Source organism: Oreochromis niloticus, linkage group LG4, assembly GCF_001858045.2.
Source record: "Oreochromis niloticus isolate F11D_XX linkage group LG4, O_niloticus_UMD_NMBU, whole genome shotgun sequence".
Lineage (NCBI taxonomy): Eukaryota > Metazoa > Chordata > Actinopteri > Cichliformes > Cichlidae > Oreochromis > Oreochromis niloticus.
This window is the reverse complement of record NC_031969.2, coordinates 22,759,251-22,776,938: the sequence shown is the minus strand read 5'-3', so window position 1 is coordinate 22,776,938 and position 17,688 is coordinate 22,759,251. Positions and strand designations below refer to the sequence as shown.

General features: G+C 42.9%; 3 protein-coding genes across 3 annotated transcripts; 1 reads left to right on the top strand and 2 right to left on the bottom strand.

The window, feature by feature from the left end:
• Positions 1–124: 124 nt before the first annotated feature.
• On the top strand, positions 125–4,460 carry LOC100700721 (zinc-binding protein A33). Its single transcript, XM_003441979.5, has 6 exons — positions 125–746; positions 952–1,047; positions 1,141–1,371; positions 1,459–1,481; positions 1,795–1,913; positions 2,008–4,460. Exons 1-6 carry the CDS (start codon positions 354–356, stop codon positions 2,544–2,546), a joined length of 1,401 nt encoding a protein of 466 aa, XP_003442027.1. The 5' UTR covers positions 125–353; the 3' UTR covers positions 2,547–4,460.
• Positions 4,278–15,581, bottom strand: LOC102080985 (G-protein coupled receptor 183-like). The gene is made up of 4 exons (XM_019357461.2): positions 15,409–15,581; positions 14,548–14,664; positions 12,317–13,681; positions 4,278–4,339 (listed from the first exon to the last, which is right to left on the bottom strand). The coding sequence occupies exon 3, from the start codon at positions 13,652–13,654 to the stop codon at positions 12,689–12,691; it is 966 nt and encodes a 321-aa protein (XP_019213006.1). The 5' UTR covers positions 13,655–13,681; positions 14,548–14,664; positions 15,409–15,581; the 3' UTR covers positions 4,278–4,339; positions 12,317–12,688.
• On the bottom strand, positions 4,638–6,388 carry LOC109201915 (G-protein coupled receptor 183-like). The gene is made up of 2 exons (XM_019357854.2): positions 6,365–6,388; positions 4,638–5,691 (listed from the first exon to the last, which is right to left on the bottom strand). Exon 2 carries the CDS (start codon positions 5,662–5,664, stop codon positions 4,708–4,710), a length of 957 nt encoding a protein of 318 aa, XP_019213399.1. The 5' UTR covers positions 5,665–5,691; positions 6,365–6,388; the 3' UTR covers positions 4,638–4,707.
• Positions 15,582–17,688: the final 2,107 nt, after the last annotated feature.

Genomic DNA, 17,688 nt, shown 5'->3' with positions numbered 1-17,688 from the left:
CCTGCTCTGGGTTACCAACTAGCCTCCACCATTCTTCAACAATTGGCCAATGGGGCTTTATTTCCTGCTTTCCAGCTATGCTGCATGCAGTCTCTTTCTTTTTTTTTTTCCAGCTGCTGCATGATTCACGTTACTCCCACAGTAGTCATGCACAGGAAAAACAGCATTTGGAACTTCATGTCAAGAACAACAGTTAAGCTGTCCATACGCTTTAAGGCTTTCTGGGGACGAGTTTAATTAGGTGTGCTAAATTATGTTGTTGCTGTTTACCGTGGAGTCATTAAGGACTTAAACTCAAGGACTTGTTGGTTGGAGTTGTGGATTTATTCTATATACGTGACGAGCTCTTGGCCATGTCACTCCCAGAGGAGGATCTTACGTGCCCAGTGTGCTGTGACATTTTCGCAGACCCTGTTCTGCTGTCTTGCAGTCACAGCTTTTGCAGGGGCTGTCTAAAGCACTGCTGGGACACGGGGATACGAGAGTGTCCAGTTTGTAGGAAAAAAGCTTCAAAGTGCAACCCTCCATCCAACTTGGCGCTAAAAAATGTTTGCGAGGCTGTTCTTCAGGTCAGGAGGCTGAGCTCAGTGGAAGGAGAAGACAAGGTAAACTGCATTCTTCATGGAGAGAAGCTGAAACTCTTCTGCCTCATTGACAAACAGCCCATCTGCGTTGTGTGTCAGTCGTCCAAACTGCACAAGACCCACGACTGCTCGCCCATAGAGGAGGCACTGCTGGACTGCAAGGTGAGGGAGACAAACATAGCTATTGGTTATCTTGACGAATTCTGCAGTTTGCTTTTAAGGTAACACCTGATGGTAGAATGCTGCTCCACAAGTCAGGCCTGAATGTGATGCACCCTTTCAGGGATTAACTCAGATCTGCAGTACCTAAAGTACTTTACACATTAAATTTGGTGTCTGTTGACTGAGGCCTGCTTTATACTTCCAGGACGAACTTGCTCTATCCCTCAAGAGCCTGCAAGAAAAGCTGGACAACCTCAAAAGAATTAACATGACATCCAATACCACACTAACGTGCATCAAGGTAACCTGTGTTGAGCTGACAGATGTTTCATGTTTGTCAGGAAAATATGCCCGACCTAATAAAAGAGCTTGTGATAATCTCCCCCCTCCCTAGAGTCAGGCGCTGGAGACACAGAAAATGATCAAGAACCATTTTGAGCAGCTGCATCAAATCCTCTACCATGAAGAGTTGGCTAGATTAGCTGCTGTGAAAAAAGAGGAAGAAGAAAAGATAGCAGGGATGAAGGAGAAAATTAAAGAGCTTTCAGCCGAGGTAACGTGTCTGACAGAGACCATCGCCATCATACAGGAACAGCTGAAAGAAGACGATATGGTTTTGCTGAAGGTTCGCGTTGTCCAGTTTGAAGCTTATCTTCTTATTGTTTGCAAAAGGCCTCTTCCTTAACATATTGTTTTTTTTTCTCTCCCCCAGAATTTTAAAGACACACAAGACCGGTAGGTTTACTAAAATAGCAAACAAAAAAATGTGCCAAAAACATGTAATTACGTGTTAATAGTCCATGTAATTTTGTTACATGAGTAGAGTGTAAAATGTTATTTATAATAGGATCTGGTCAGACTTTATTGGTATATATTCAGTTTATACTAAGCACATGTTTCTTAATTATTAATTATTTGAATAAATAAACCTTTGATTTTATATATTTCAGTTGCATTTTACCCCAAGTTATTGTTTCATGTTTACTGAGGATGAAAAATAATTTCAGTGTCACATATCCTCAGTGTAAGACATCCGTTGTTATCACAGATGTAAAAGCATAATGCTTGGTTCAGAGAACATGTCCAGGTTGCTGATTGATGTGACTAAACACCTCTACAACCTCAAGTACAGAGTCTGGGAAAAACTCCTGGACCATGTTGATTATAGTAAGTATACCTAAATATTATTATTCACTTTTAGCTAAGAATTGCACAACAAAATATAAATAGATAATTGTTTTTGGCATTTCCTGTCTTTTAGCTCCCATAACCTTAGATCCAAACACAGCACACCCTTGCCTCATCCTGTCTGACGATCTCACTTCCCTGCACTACTCAAAGCAGCCCAGCATATGCCCTGACAACCCAGAGCGCTTCCATATGAGCGCTGAAGTGGTAGCCATGACTGCACTAGGCTCAGGAAGTCACCACTGGGTTGTGGAAACAGGAAGTAATCATGACTGGCTCCTGGGTGTGGCCTCCATGTCTGTACCGAGAAACATGGAGATCTCTGCCCGGCCCGAGAATGGCTTCTGGACTTTATGTTTCCGAGATGGAGATCTGAGAGCAATGACCTCCCCACCCAGCCTGCTGACAGTTTCTAGAACACCTAAGCAGGTCAAAGTTCAGCTCGATTACAACAAGGGAACGGTGTCGTTTTTTGACGCCACTGACAACACACTCTTATATGCATTTACACACTCCTTCACAGAACCTTTATTTCCATATTTTTATACACAGAGCAGTCATCCATTGCGAATACTGCCAGAGAGGGTGCTCGTCACAATGTTGCGGCAATAAGTGGACGACTCATTAATTCTTTATCAAGCGAGAAAATGTAATCCCGGGATGAAATAAATGTCAAACTATCAAAGTGGGGAGGAGTGACCTGCTGTAATGTTACAGCTGAAGCAGTCATTTTACTGTAATGAGAATATATCTCCTTCTTCAGGCTTGATGTACACTCACTGGACACTTTATCAGGTACACCTTGCTAGTACAATGTTGGACCTCCTTTGGCCTTCAGAACTCCTGTAATTCTTTGTGACACAGATTCAACAAAGTGCTGGAAACATTTCTCAGAAGTTTCGGTCTATGGTGACACAACAGTGTCACAGTTGTTGCAGGTTTGTCATCCGTGATTCAAATCTCCTGTTCCACCACATCCCAAAGGTGCTCTGTTGGACTGAGATCTGGTGACTGTGGAGCTAATCTGAATACAGTGACCTCACTGTCATAAAACCCAATTTAAGAGGTTTTGAACTTTGTAATATGCTGTAATGTCCTGTTGGAAGTGGCCATCAGCCGATGGGTACTCTTTGGTCATAAAGCACTTTGAACACTCCAGTAGAGTAGAAACGCATTATATAAGAACCAGTCCATTTACCATAAAGGGATGGACACGGCCAGCTACAATACTCAAGTGGACTGTGGCATTTTAACAGTACAAAGTGTGCCAAGAATATTCCCCACTCTGAACCTGTGATGCAATATAATCCCTTTTCTCTTGGACCGTTCTCTTTAAACTCTAGAGATGGTTGTGTGGAAAAATCCCATTAGATCAGCAGTTTCTAAAATACTCAGAATATCTGGCACCAACAGCAATCCCATGTTCAAAGTCACTTAAATCACCTTCCTTTCCAATTCTGATGTTTAAGTTGAACTTCAGTGGGACGTCTTAGCCATGCCTACATACCCAAATGTATTGAGCTGCTGCCATTTGATTGGCTGATTATATATTTACTTTAGCAAGCAGCTGAACAGGTGTACCTAACAAAATGGCCATTGACTGTATGTGCAACTAAAGCTAGAAGCTGGTTAGCTTAGGACAAAGCTGGAAAATTCTACCCTATCTTTACCTAATGTACAATCATAATACATTTTGGTTAATTGATTTAGTTCAAAACCACAAGTATGAGAGTAACTGATAACTTTACAGGGGTAAGTAGTATGGGATAATAACTTTCCAGAGACCCCATTAGCTGCTTGTTATAAAAACCCTTTTAGAATGATGAACTGTAAACTTTACAATTAGGCTTTTTGTTGGGATTTAAACAGGATGATATAACAGGTCTTAATTATAAGTTTTAGAGGTGTTGGAAGACAGATTTAGTTGTTAAGATGGCTTTTTCATTTGGTTTGTATGCTATGTCTGCTTTATACATTTTAGCATGGCATGAATATTCACATCTCTCAGTAGGAAAGCAAATATAGACCTGTATAAAATGCATTTAACTACATTGAATAAAATCACATGTAGTGCTCTTTCCAAGTAGTGGTAGAGCTGGGGTTTTGGTGTGTGGCAAACACTAAACCTTTTTAAAAATTCTTTTGCATTCCCTGTTTGACTTATTCATTGAGGTTTCTTTCAGTCAGAACATCATTATTATGTTGGAGAGGTATGTGGGGAATGTATACACCCTGTCCTGCACCATGCTCCTTCAGAAAGACATTGCACATGCCACAGATACATGCTCCTTTTGCTATCAGTATGATGCTGATGCTGATTGGGATGATTTTCTTTCCTAGCCTGTTAAACTTACCTTTACTATGACGCACCCAAACCTGACCTATTGAACCATGATCCCCACAACCTCACCACAGTCACTGGTCCACACATTCACTGGAAGGATAAAGTTTATTGATGTATTTTGTCCTCACGATGGCGCCAAAACAAAAGCAAATAGTTCCCACGCTCCTCGTAGCAATTCATCACATTATGAAAAATGAAATTAAAATGCTTATAATTTTAACATTGTCTACCTGTTGATTAATTACTGATTCAATCTTCGATACAGATTTCTTTCACTGATTATGAAAAAAAATGCATTCAAGTAAAACGTAAACTGGGAAAAAACAAAAACAAAGCAGGACGTTACACTCAGGGTTTGACTCTCACAGTTGCAATTATTTATTTTTCATAAATTTTAATAAGTGTGTTATTTTTTCATATTTTGTGACTCTAAGCAGGTTGGTTTTGCTCCTGTGGATTCTGGTTCTTCTCTGGGTTGAAACAGGAAGTAATCGTTTTAATGCAGAGGAAAGGCACTTTGTCCAGACGTGACAAGTAGACAAGGGGCTGGATTGTGCTGCTGATGTTCAGAAAGGCAAAACCCGCGGGCTGCACGTAGCAGCGAAACACATCAGGGGAGTAGTAGTCCTCAAATGGAAACAGAGCAACAAGTGGCAGGTAGTTGAACACAATGATACACAGGATAGAGAGCACCATCTTGAAGGCCTTCTTTTTCATGGGGTGCATTGCATCTTTCCCTGCACTGGTGGACTTCTTCAGTGCCCACAGGATGCTTGCGTTACACACCACCATCCAAGTAAATGTTGCCAGTACCTCACCGGTGAACAACTTTTCAAAGTTGGGGAGCCCTCCCACCATCTTGGCTGCTGAGTAGGCAAAGGTGAGGCAGAGCACCAGCACTGAGAGGCCTAACCTGTACTTGAAGTGTTTAAGTTGCCCAAATGCGATTGGAAAGAGTACAGCTACAAAGCGATCCAAGCAGATGCAAGAGAGGAACAACGGGCCGCTGGTGTCTTTCACGCCAAAGGAGAACTTAATGGCTGACCACACCTCTTTGAGCTGCCAGAGGTAGACATTAAGAAAGCTCACGGTCGTCATTGCACCAAAGTAGGCATCCATGAAGGCCAAGCAGCCCAAGAATATGTCTGAAGTGGAAGGCTCTTTGCGATTGTGGATGAGAATTGCAATGACGAGTAAGTTGGCCGGGATACCCACAATTATGTTGATGCACTGCATGGCCAGGTCAAAGAGAATGGCCTCTATCATGTTGTCGCACCCATCAACTGCACTGAAGGATTTTACCGTGCTGTTTATGAATGCTGTGGTATTGAGAGGCAGCTGGGTCAGGATGGATGTTGAGCTGAGTGATGAAACATTTGTGTCCATGTTTGTGCTACCACAAAAATCAGGGGTCTGATGGGAGAGGAGCGAGAAGGATTATTGAGCTTTTTCTGATCAGTCACAAAAAACAGCAGCTGATACCACTGAAGCCATGCAATTATTTAAGTGTTTCAATTTCTTTTACTCTGTGAAGCCACAGCCTGTCTGTTAATTAGAATCCCTGCTTCTGATCTGCTGAGATTCATCTTACGAGTAGAGATAAAGTAGCTCCAGAGACCATTCCCAGACAGTAAAAACATGTCACAAACACCGTCAGGGCTTCTCCTCAGGCTGTTATCTTGTTATTGTGTCTGTGCGGACTCTCCACTGGGAAACGTGACTCCCCCTAGGAACATGTAACTCACTTAAGAGAGTCATTCTAAAAGCACCACCCTTTCACAGCAGGATAAAAAAGGGCAATGATTCCCAAATTAATAAAACATTTATAAGCCACAAGCTTAGTTTCTCTGTCTTTGGGTCCTACAAGAAGATTTTTGATGCTTCTTCTGCAGCTTTTTTTGATGAATATCAAGTTTTGTTCTGGGCTTCGGGAATGTTTGCAGCAGCTCCTAGTCAGCCTGATTTGAACAATGTGATTTTTTTTTCAAATGGAGCACACCTGAGCTACCTCCAGTAGTGGACTATAAAAACCAGAGGCTGTGACTGTTCCTTGCCATCGAGGGAACTGTTCTGCTATAATACAGACCTTTCTCGAGCTCTGTTCCTTAGTGGGCGGTATTTCTGACGTGTGTCTGCTGCAGGCTACACACGCTCCGGTGGGACTAATCACAGGAGGAGTAATCTTTGGCAAAGATGCTCGTCCCTGGAAATGTCACATCTAATCAATACAGAATTCACAAAGAACACATTTCTGAGGGTTTAATCAGGTGTGGATTACAGCACTGTACTGATGTTGATTTGTATTTTTAAAATTCTGATGAGATGATTTTTGCTGATTATTGTATTGCATTGCATCCAATAATGCATGAAAGCACAGACTATTAAATGTTTGATTTGGAAATTTGGAAAACTTTTACAACTTTTTTTTTATGAGAACTCATATTGTAATTACCCCCCAAAATCCTTTTCTTTTTTTTTTTTTTTAAATTTCAGATTTGTCCTTTGCAGCATTCTAGTCACTGTAGATATGTTCATATGTTTGTTTTTAAATAGAAAACGCTTTTTACAGTTATAACACGCAGAAATGCTACCATTTGTTATTGAATAAAGTCACTCCATGCATAATGAAGACGAAGATGAAGATGTGCGCAATGTCAAGCGAGGAGAAAGTAAACCGACCTCTGTCCATTTCTCACTTTGATAATTTCTTGCAACACAGAGTTAACCTCTAATCCTTCAAATCTGAATTATTGATCGGTTACTTTAATATATGGTTTGGCATCCGTGCTGTTATCAAGGACACATACTGAGTGAAACAGTTTGATTAGAAACAAAATTCTTGAAATAAAACTTATGTACAAAATCACATTGGCCTTTGAAGCATTTTAAAGCATCTCAATGTTCTACTCACCTGTTTGAATGATTCCTCTAAGCTGAGCAGTAAGTGTGACGTGGTTCATTTACAGGTGTTCATTTATAAGTTCTCTGAAGTGTCGTGTATTTGACGCCAACCAGGGGAGGTTCTGTCTGACATCATGAGGGGCTGACTCTTCAGTAGAGAGACTGTTGTGATGAAGAGTTTCTGTATAGTGCTGATATTTTTACACAAGCAAGAAATCTCTGAACTGCGCCAGAGGTTATAGATAAGCTTGCCAATGTCAGTTTGCTTGACAGGGAGCATCATGGGACCGGTCTGACGAAGCTCTCTGTTCACTGGGAGTGACGAAGGCTGTCCTCAATCACTGAGCTCAAGTGCAAGAGAACATCAGCAGTCGAGAGCAGATCTAAATTGTGTTTGCTGGGTTTTAGTGCATCAGTGTCTCACTCATGTAGCTGAAGAAAACAGCTAGTTTAGACTCCCAATGGAGTGCTCATCAGTTACAAGTGAAGGTGAAAAAAAGATGTGGTAGGTGCATAAAGCCTGTGTGTGAGAGAGTTATGAGTCAGGATGTACTGGGATCGATTGTTCCACAGAGCGGTTAAATTTGAGGCTCTGCTGAGTAGAACCCAATGTTCTGTTTCCCTGTGAAGACAAGAGGGAAAACCCACAATGATCCAGAAGTGAGGGAGACAGAGACAGAAAAAAAGGGGGTGGGATTTGTTTGCATTACTTCTTTTTTGTCTAGAGGGGCAGCAGAGGATCATTGTACCTGTTTGACAAGCACAGCAGGTTCCCACAAGTAGAACCTGAAGCTTATGCAGAGCTGACATGATATTTACAGTCTATTAAATTCCCCAGGAGTGTCTGAAATCTATCTTTTCCACCTTCATCTATAACATAAATCGTTTTTCCTCCAAATGTGACCATCGGTTTCACATTTATACATTTATACAGTAAAAACATTCCTATGATGGTGAGCTTCAGTCTGTGGTATTAGTCAGAATCAGGACTTAGCATGTGTCTGCCAAAAGCAAAAATATAAGAAATGTTGCTACCTATATTGTGCAGAAAACCTCATCACAACACCAGCAGCAGCATGCAGCACACCGTGATAATTAACATAATTAAAATCAAATAGCAAATGGTCTTTGGATGCTATGCATGTGAGTAAGATGTCAGCATTTTATTGTCTTATTGTGGATTTAAACCGGTATAAAACGTGTGCGTACAGAGGAGGCAGAGACTTACTTGCACACACACACACACAGTTGTGTTTTCATGTCCTTATGGGGACATCTTGTCTTGGCTAACAGACGGGCTCACATGCAGACAGAGTTCTGGTCTGGGAAAAAGGTGGCAGTTTATTAACGAGAGGGTGAACCACATATAGATCTATTCCTACAGTGACTGATCTGGGGCTCTGGGGGGAAAAGGGAAGGTAATCCACACACACCCTCCTCTTCAGTACAATGGACTGGAGAGGCATGACTTTATTTGGGACACATGAAAGATATTGTGTATTTTCATATTATGAGGGAGATTAAGGCGAACAGAAACTGGGTTAACCAGTGCTGCGATTTCAAACAACCTGATGAAGGTTGATTTGAGTTTCTTAGATTCAGTATGAAGAGGTACGTAGCGTGTGGACAACTGTACCTTCTGACCGATGGTGTATTCTGGAGCGGGAGTTTGATGCCGGTTGGCATGTTTGTTGCATTCTTTGGTGCATAACAGCGACGCCCAAGTGGCCCTCCAAAGCCGGCGACACCTGCAGAGGTGAAACTGGACCAAAGGAACAAAGTACTCACCTTCCAGGGCCAAGAACAGGGGCGGCTGATACCCTAGGGAGACCTCAAACAGCGTATGCCCTGTAGCCAAAGACTTCAAGCTGTTGTGGGTATACTCCACCCAGGGCAACTGCTCGCTCCAGATGGTTTGGTGATGATGCAGTGAAGCACGGTCTCCAGCTCCTGGTGTGCTCCGTTTGTCCGTTGCTCTGTGGTAACCAGAAGAGAGACTAACCTTTTCTTCTAGAGGCGAGCAGAGCTCCTTCCATACCTGACAGATTAATTGAGGTCCATGATCCCATACTATATCCTCCAGGATGCCATGGAGGGGGAACACGTGGTTAGTGAGCTGCTGGGCTGTCTTCAGGACCAACATGAGCTTAGGACGTGCTACAAAGTGAGCAGGTTTAGAAAACTGATCAGCAACAGTCATTATTGTGTTATTACCTGCTGACGGGGGTAGGCCGATGGGGAAGTCCACCGTGATATGAAACCACGGCCGAGTTGGTGGTTGTAGCAAGCCAGCTGGAGGTTGATTCCCCAACTTGTCTCAGGCACAGGTAGAGCAGGTGGAGACATATTCCCGAGCATCTGGTGACAAGGTGGGCCACCAGAAATAGCGCTGGAGGAAGGTAATCATTCTGTTTACTTCTAAATGGCATGTGAAGCGGGCGGTATGAGCCCAGTGCGGCACCCGGGAGTGGACGGTGGAGGGAACAAAGATCGCCGTGCGAGCCCTCCTCGAGATCCAGTTCGGTTCTCCTGAACAGCCAACTCGATCTCCCATGTGATTGCTCCAGTAGTGCAAGTTGCTGGAAGGATGGGCTCAGGATCCTGTTTCTCCTTATGCATCGAAAACTGCCACGACAGAGTGTCCAGCTTCACATTCCGGGACCCCAGAATGTATGTAATAGAGAAGTTAAAGTGGATGAAAAAAAGACCCCACCTGGCTTGCCGTGCGCTGACTCATTTTGCTGCCTGCAAGTAAGCCAGGTTCTTATGGTCTGTCCAAACGATAAATGGCTGAGCCATGCCCTCCAACCAGTGCCTCCACTCCTCCAAGGCAAGTTTGATTGCAAAGAACTTCCAGTCTCCCACATCATAGTTGGCCACTGCAGGAGAGAGATGAGGAGAGAAAAAGGCACAGCTTACCATCTCGTTGCTGGGAGAGGGTGGCCCCGACTCCAGAATTCCAGGCATCCACCTCCACTATAAACTGGAGGTGCAAGTCGGGTTGTGCCAGGATGGGTGCGGTAGTGAAACGCTCCTTTAACCGAGTGAAGGCCTTTTGAGCTGCTGGGTCCCACTGAAAAGGGATCTTGGGGGAGGTTAAATGGGTCAAAGGTAAGGCGACTTTACTGAAGTTCCTGATGAAGCTGCAATAAAAGTTAGTGAAGCCGAGGAACTGTTGGAGCATATGGCAATCTGTGGGTTCTGGCCATTCCACAACCACTCTAACCTTAGCTGGGTCTGGCTTGAGTTCATTTGGTCGATTATGTAGCCCAAAAATAACATTTTGCACACAAAAGTCCCATTTTTCTCCTTTAACAAAAAGTCTGTTCTAAAGCAGCTGCTGGAGGACCTGTCTTGCATGGGTTACATGTTCAGTTTCAGTCTTAGAGAAGATTAGAATAATGTCTAAAAAGACGAAGATGAAACGGTCGATAAAGTCCCCGAGTACATCATTAACCAACGTCTGGAAGATGTTAGCCCGAACGGCATCACAAGGTACTCAAAGTGACCGAGATGTGTGTTAAAGGCTGTCTTCCATTCGTCAATCTTGCAGATTCTGACCAAGTGATACAAATTAACGACTCATAGGCCCATAAGCCCCAGGAGCAGTTCGATTGTGCGGTCATACGGTCTGTGGGGGCATAATGCCCGCACTCGATCTTTACGAAACACTTTGGACAGGTCGTGATAGACCGATGGGGGTAGGCTGGGCCATGAAGGATGCACTTCACCCGTCCTTCAAATCCAGGGAAATGAAGGAGGCATTTTTTAGCCGTATTTGGTGCAGCCTTCAAATTGGGCCAGCCGTTGTTGCCTGGCTGTGATGTAATCAAACTTCGGCGGCCTCCGAAGGATGCGGCCTAGGAATTGGGACATACCTAAAGTTAACAATGCACCCAAAGAGGTGGGCAATTCCGGCATTGTCAAATCATCCTTAAATTCATCACAAAGATTATTTAACAAGGTACCTCGCAGCACGTTCTCTCCCCAGCCACTTTCTTTGGCCTTAATCTGGAAGTCAATGGAGTAGTTGGCCATGATCCACTGCCCCTACTTCAAATTCAGCAGGTGATGAGCCACCGCTTTGGCGCTCGACCCCTTGTCAAACACACTCTTAAACTTTAACAGACAAGCAGGATAGGGTTTTTCGGGGTCGGCTCAGAGAACCGCCTGAGCCCACTGCAGTGCGCAGTTGCAAAGCAATTGAACAAAAACTACAATTTTTGTGCCATCATCCTCAAACAAACTCCTTTGTTGACAAAAAATCAACGAAATTTGCATTAAAAACCTGCACATTTTGATAGCTCACCAGTGAAGGGCTCAGGGACAGATAGGCAAAGACTTGAGGTGCCTGGTTCCGGGGCGGGGCTCCACCATGGGCGCTGCCGCGCCATCAGAGGAGGATTGGCTGCAGGTGCCGTGCTCTCCCCGCTGGAGAGTGCGGGGAGAGAGAGAGCAAAACATAACCAAAACCTGCAACTATCATGAGCCAGCCGGACCATGACACATCTAAGTGACTATACTCTCCCTAGTTGCCCTAACCTAACCACATTTTGAGTCCAAAATGTCTTCAGACCTTTGGTCCCCACAAAGATTGTTATACAAACACTTTTAAAATGGTGAACTGTAAATTTTACACTTAAGCTTTTTTCTGGGATTTAAAGAAAGGAAGAAATAACAGTTCCTATTTATAAGTTTTAGAGGTGTTGGAAGACAGATTTTATTGCTAAGATGTTTTATTTACTTGGGTATTCTTTTACACTTTATACATTTGAGCATGGCATGAATGTTCAGTCAGTAGGAAAGCAAATATAGACCTGTATAAAACGCATTTAACTGCACTGAATAAAATTATATGTAGTATTTGTTTTTTTTCCTGTAGTGGTAGAGCTGAGTTGTTGGTGTGTGGCAAACACTAACCCTTTTTAAAAATTCATTTGCATTCCCTGTTTGACTTATTCATTGAGGTTTCTTTCAGTCATAACAGCATTATTATGTTGGAGAGGTATGTGGGGAATGTATACACCCTGTCCTGCACCATGCTCCTTGAGAAAGACATCACACATGAAACATATACATGCTCCTTTTCTATCAGTATGATGCTGATTGGGATTCTGAGCCTAAATGTCCCCACAACCTCACCACAGTCACTGGTCCACACATTCACTGGAAGGATAAAGTTTATTGATGTATTTTGTCCTCACGATGGCGCCAAAACTCAAGCAAATAGTTCACACGCTTCTCGTAGCAATTCATCACATTATGAAAACATGAAATTTAAATGCTTATAATTTTAACATTGTCTACCTGTTGATTAATTATTGATTCAATCTTCGATACAGATTTCTTTCACTGATTATGAAAAAAATGCATTCAAGTAAAACGTAAACTGGGAAAAAAAAAAACCAAACAAAGCAGGACTTTACACTCAGGGTTTGACTCTCACAGTTGCAGATAATTATTTTTCATAAATTTTAATAATTGTGTTATATTTTCACATTTTGTGAATCTAAGCAGGTTGGTTTTGCTCCTGTGGATTCTGGTTCTTCTCTGGGTTGAAACAGGAAGTAATCTTTTTAATGCAGGACTCAGAGAGGAAAGGCACCTTCTCCAGACGTGACAAGTAGACAAGGGGCTGGATTGTGCTGCTGACATTCAGAAAGGCAAAACCCGCGGGCTGCACATAGCAGCGAAACACATGAGGGGAGTAGTAGTCCTCAAATGGAAACAGAGCAACAAGTGGCAGGTAGTTGAATACGATGATACACAGGATAGAGAGCACCACCTTGAAGGCCTTCTTTTTCATGGGGTGCATTGCATCTTTCCCTGCACTGGTGGACTTCTTCAGTGCCCACAGGATGCTTGCGTTACACACCACCATCCAAGTAAATGTTGCCAGTACCTCACCGGTGAACACCTTTTCAAAGTTGGGGAGCCCTCCCACCATCTTGGCTGCTGAGTAGGCAAAGGTGAGGCAGAGCACCAGCACTGAGAGGCCTAACCTGTACTTGAAGTGTTTAAGTTGCCCAAATGCGATTGGAAAGAGTACAGCTACAAAGCGATCCAAGCAGATGCAAGAGAGGAACAACGGGCCGCTGGTGTCTTTCACGCCATAGGAGAACTTAATGGCAGACAACACCTCTTTGAGCTGCCAGAGGTAGAGATTAAGGAAGCTCAGGGGGGTCATTGCACCAAAGTAGGCATCCATGAAGGCCAAGCAGCCCAAGAATATGTCTGAAGTGGAAGGCTCTTTGCGATTGTGGATGAGAATTGCAATGACGAGTACGTTGGCCGGGATACCCACAATTATGTTGATGCACTGAACGGCCAGGTCAAAGAGAACGGCCTCTATCAAGTTGTCGCACCCATCAATCGCACTGAAGGATGTTGCCGTGCTGTTTATGAATGCTGTGGTATTGAGAGGCAGCTGGGTCAGGATGGATGTTGAGCTGAGTGATGAAACATTTGTGTCCATGTTTGTGCTACCACAAAAATCAGGGGTCTGATGGGAGAGGAGCGAGAAGGATTATTGAGCTTTTTCTGATCAGTCACAAAAAACAGCAGCTGATACCAATGAAGCCATGCAATTATTAACGTGTTTTGGTTTCTTTTACATCTGTGAAGCCACAGCCTGTCTGTTAATTAGAATCCCTGCTTCTGATCTGCTGAGATTCATCTTACGAGTAGAGATAAAGTAGCTCCAGAGACCATTCCCAGACAGTAAAAACATGTCACAAACACCGTCAGGGCTTCTCCTCAGGCTGTTATCTTGTTATTGTGTCTGTGCGGACTCTCCACTGGGAAACGTGGCTCCCCCTAGGAACATGTAACTCACTTAAGAGAGTCATTCTAAAAGCACCACCCTTTCACAGCAGGATAAAAAAGGGCAGTGATTGCCAAATTAAAATGGCAAAGGTCATATTCTGCTCAAAGACAACTGCTCAAGGTTATTGTAAGTAATGTCAGTGGGAATTTGGTCGTTTCTTGGAGCTCTTACAAGCCCACTTCTGACATTTAGCTCATCCTTAAGCTAATTTCAAAAAAGAAGGATGATAACTTGGAGAATGAATTTTATTAAAGGTGGACTGATGGAATAAAAACATTTATAAGCCACAAGCTTAGTTTCTCTGTCTGTCCTACAAGAAGATTTTTGATGCTTCTTCTGCAGCTTTTTTTGATAAATATCAGGTTTTGTTCTGGGTTTTGGGAATGTTTGCAGCAGCTCCTAGTCAGCCTGATTTGAACAATCTGAAAGTGCAAGAGTTTTTATATGGAGCACACCTGAGCTACCTCCAGTAATGAACTATTAAAGCCAGAGGCTGTGACTGTTCCTTGCCATCGAGGGAACTGTTCTGCTATAATACAGACCTTTCTCGAGCTCTGTTCCTTAGTGGGCGGTGTTTCTGACGTGCTTCTGCTGCAGGCTACACACGCTCCGGTGGGACTAATCACAGGAGGAGTAATCTTTGGCAAAGATGCTCGTCCCTGGAAATGTCACATCTAATCAATTGTATTTTTCTTTTGGGGAATCACTGGAAAATGAAGTATATATTACAGAATTCACAAAGAACACATTTCTGAGGGTTTAATCAGGTGTGGATTACAGCACTGTACTGATGTTGATTTGTATTTTTAAAATTCTGATGAGATGATTTTTTCTCCCTGTGTTGCATTGCATCCAATAATGCATGAAAGCACAGGCTATTAAATGTTTGATGTGGAAACTTGGAACACTTCTGTGATCTTTTATGAAAACTCATATTGTAATCCGCCCCCCCCAAAAAAATCCTTCTTAAAAAAAATTCAGATTTGGTCCCTTGCAGCATTCTAGTCACTGCAGATATGTTCATATATTTGTTTTTAAATAGAAAATGCTTTTTTACAGCTAAAACACGCAGAAATGCTACCATTTGTTATTGAATAAAGTCACTCCATGCATAATGAAGACGAAGATGAAGATGTGCGCAATGTCAAGCGAGGAGAAAGTAAACCGACCTCTGTCCATTTCTCACTTTGATAATTTCTTGCAACACAGAGTTAACCTCTAATCCTTCAAATCTGAATTATTGATCGGCTACTTTAATATATATGGTTTGGCATCCATGCTCTTATCAAGGACACATACTGAGTGAAACAGTTTGATTAGAAACAAAATTCTTGAAATAAAACTTATGTACAAAATCACATTGGCCCTTGAAGCATTTTAAAGCATCTCAATGTTCTACTCACCTGTTTGAATGATTCCTCTGAGCTGAGCAGTAAGTGTGACGCTGAGCGCGTTGCAGGTGTTCATTTATAAGTTCTCTGAAGTGTCGTGTATTTGACGCCAACCAGGGGAGGTTCTGTCTGACATCATGAGGGGCTGACTCTTCAGTAGAGAGACTGTTGTGATGAAGAGTTTCTGTATAGTGCTGATATTTTTACACAAGCAAGAAATCTCTGAACTGCGCCAGAGGTTATAGACAAGCTTGCCAATGTCAGTTTGCTTGACAGGGAGCATCATGGGACTGGTCTGACGAAGCTCTCTGTTCACTGGGAGTGACGAAGGCTGTCCTCAATCACTGAGCTCAAGTGCAAGAGAACATCAGCAGTCGAGAGCAGATTTAAATTGTGTTTGCTGGGTTTTAGTGCATCAGTGTCTCACTCATGTAGCTGAAGAAAACAGCTAGTTTAGACTCCCAATGGAGTGCTCATCAGTTACAAGTGAAGGTGAAAAAAAGATGTGGTAGGTGCATAAAGCCTGTGTGTGAGAGAGTTATGAGTCAGGATGTACTGGGATCGATTGTTCCACAGAGCGGTTAAATTTGAGGCTCTGCTGAGTAGAACCCAATGTTCTGTTTCCCTGTGAAGACAAGAGGGAAAACCCACAATGATCCAGAAGTGAGGGAGACAGAGACAGAAAAAAAGGGGGTGGGATTTGTTTGCATTACTTCTTTTTTGTCTAGAGGGGCAGCAGAGGATCATTGTACCTGTTTGACAAGCACAGCAGGTTCCCACAAGTAGAACCTGAAGCTTATGCAGAGCTGACATGATATTTACAGTTTCACATTTATACATTTATAGAGTAGAAACATTCCTATGATAGTGAGCTTCAGATATTCTTGATGCACCAGCTGCAGATCTATAGATCTGTTCCTATTCTCGTGGTTCTGCACTGTGTCCTGCACATTCTTCCTGCTCACTCTGCATCTTTCAAATTAAAACACTAAGCCTGTGCATCTCCAACCTAACTATCAGTGCACCAGCATAAGGACAAGTGGAAAAGAAACAAAGGAGTAACAAACAGAGCTTAAGCTTAAATAATTACATATACAGTAGGGAATGTGTTTATGCAGAACCAAACAAATCCACAACAAAATCCAATGCAGGACAAATTTACGCCAACCTAATAGGATTTAATAAAGAATAATCTATTTATGTCAAAAGCCTGTAACACAAATCATAATCTTGGCTGCTTCAGTGGGTCATGTAATTGTAGTAAAGTTGAGTCACATCTTATGTAAACACAAACAGTGAGGAAATCTTTTCCCCTTTCTCTTATTTCACGTCTCAGTTGAAGTAACTTTTGCAAACAAGCACAGCTTAAGAGGACAGAATGCACAGAATGCAGTCTGTGGTATTAGTCAGAATCAGGCCTTAGCATGTGTCTGCCAAAAGCAAAAGTATCAGAAACGTTGCTACTGATATTGTGCAGAAAACCTCATCACAACACCATCAGCAGCATGCAGCACACTGTGATAATTAACATAATTAAAATCAAACAGCAAATGTGCTTTGGATGCCATGCATGTGAGTAAGATATCAGCATTTTATTGTCTTATTGTGGATTTAAACCGTGATACAACACGGGGGCGATTGTGGCTCAAGAGTTGGGAGTTCGCCTTGGGAGTTGCCGGTTCGAGCCCCGGCTTGGACAATCTCGGTCGTTGTGTCCTTGGGCAAGACACTTCACCCGTTGCCTACTGGTGGTGGTCAGAGGGCCCGGCAGCGCCAGTGTCCGGCAGCCTCGCCTCTGTCAGTGCGCCCCAGGGGTGGCTGGGTATTGTCTTGTTGTGCATTTAAACCCGTGATAAAACATGTGTGCGTACAGAGGAGGCAGAGACTGTCCACAGACAGACAGCCGCCTCCAGTCTCGTCTGCATGAGAGTGATGCAGGTAAATTCCCAACAGTACATACACCCACTTACTTGCTCACACAAAGCACACACACACACACACACACACACACACACACACACACACACGTGCATGCATGTACAAGGCAAAGTATAAAGTGTGACAGTGCTTCCAAAATAAACCCTGCAATAAAAAATAACAAATGAACAAAAAACATATGAGAAATAGTTGTAATGGCTTTAGAGTATATGTAGAGACATTTTCTTATACACTGTTAATCCAGTTTTTCACACAAAACTGACTGCTGCTCAGTTTTTCTGTCCAGTGATTATTGGCAGAGAGGAGAGGAAAAAGATAAACACTCTTTTGAAAAGTCTTTGAATATTTCAGGGA

Excerpts from the sequence above, each read along its gene's own strand:
- LOC100700721 (XM_003441979.5), top strand. The coding sequence starts at position 354 with ATGTCACTCCCAGAGGAGGATCTTACGTGCCCAGTGTGCTGTGACATT. Across the intron at positions 747-951 it reads AGGCACTGCTGGACTGCAAG|GACGAACTTGCTCTATCCCT; the intron begins GTGAGGGAGACA and ends TTATACTTCCAG. Across the intron at positions 1,048-1,140 it reads CCACACTAACGTGCATCAAG|AGTCAGGCGCTGGAGACACA; the intron begins GTAACCTGTGTT and ends CCCCCTCCCTAG.
- LOC109201915 (XM_019357854.2), bottom strand. The coding sequence starts at position 5,664 with ATGGACACAAATGTTTCATCACTCAGCTCAACATCCATCCTGACCCAG.
- LOC102080985 (XM_019357461.2), bottom strand. The coding sequence starts at position 13,654 with ATGGACACAAATGTTTCATCACTCAGCTCAACATCCATCCTGACCCAG.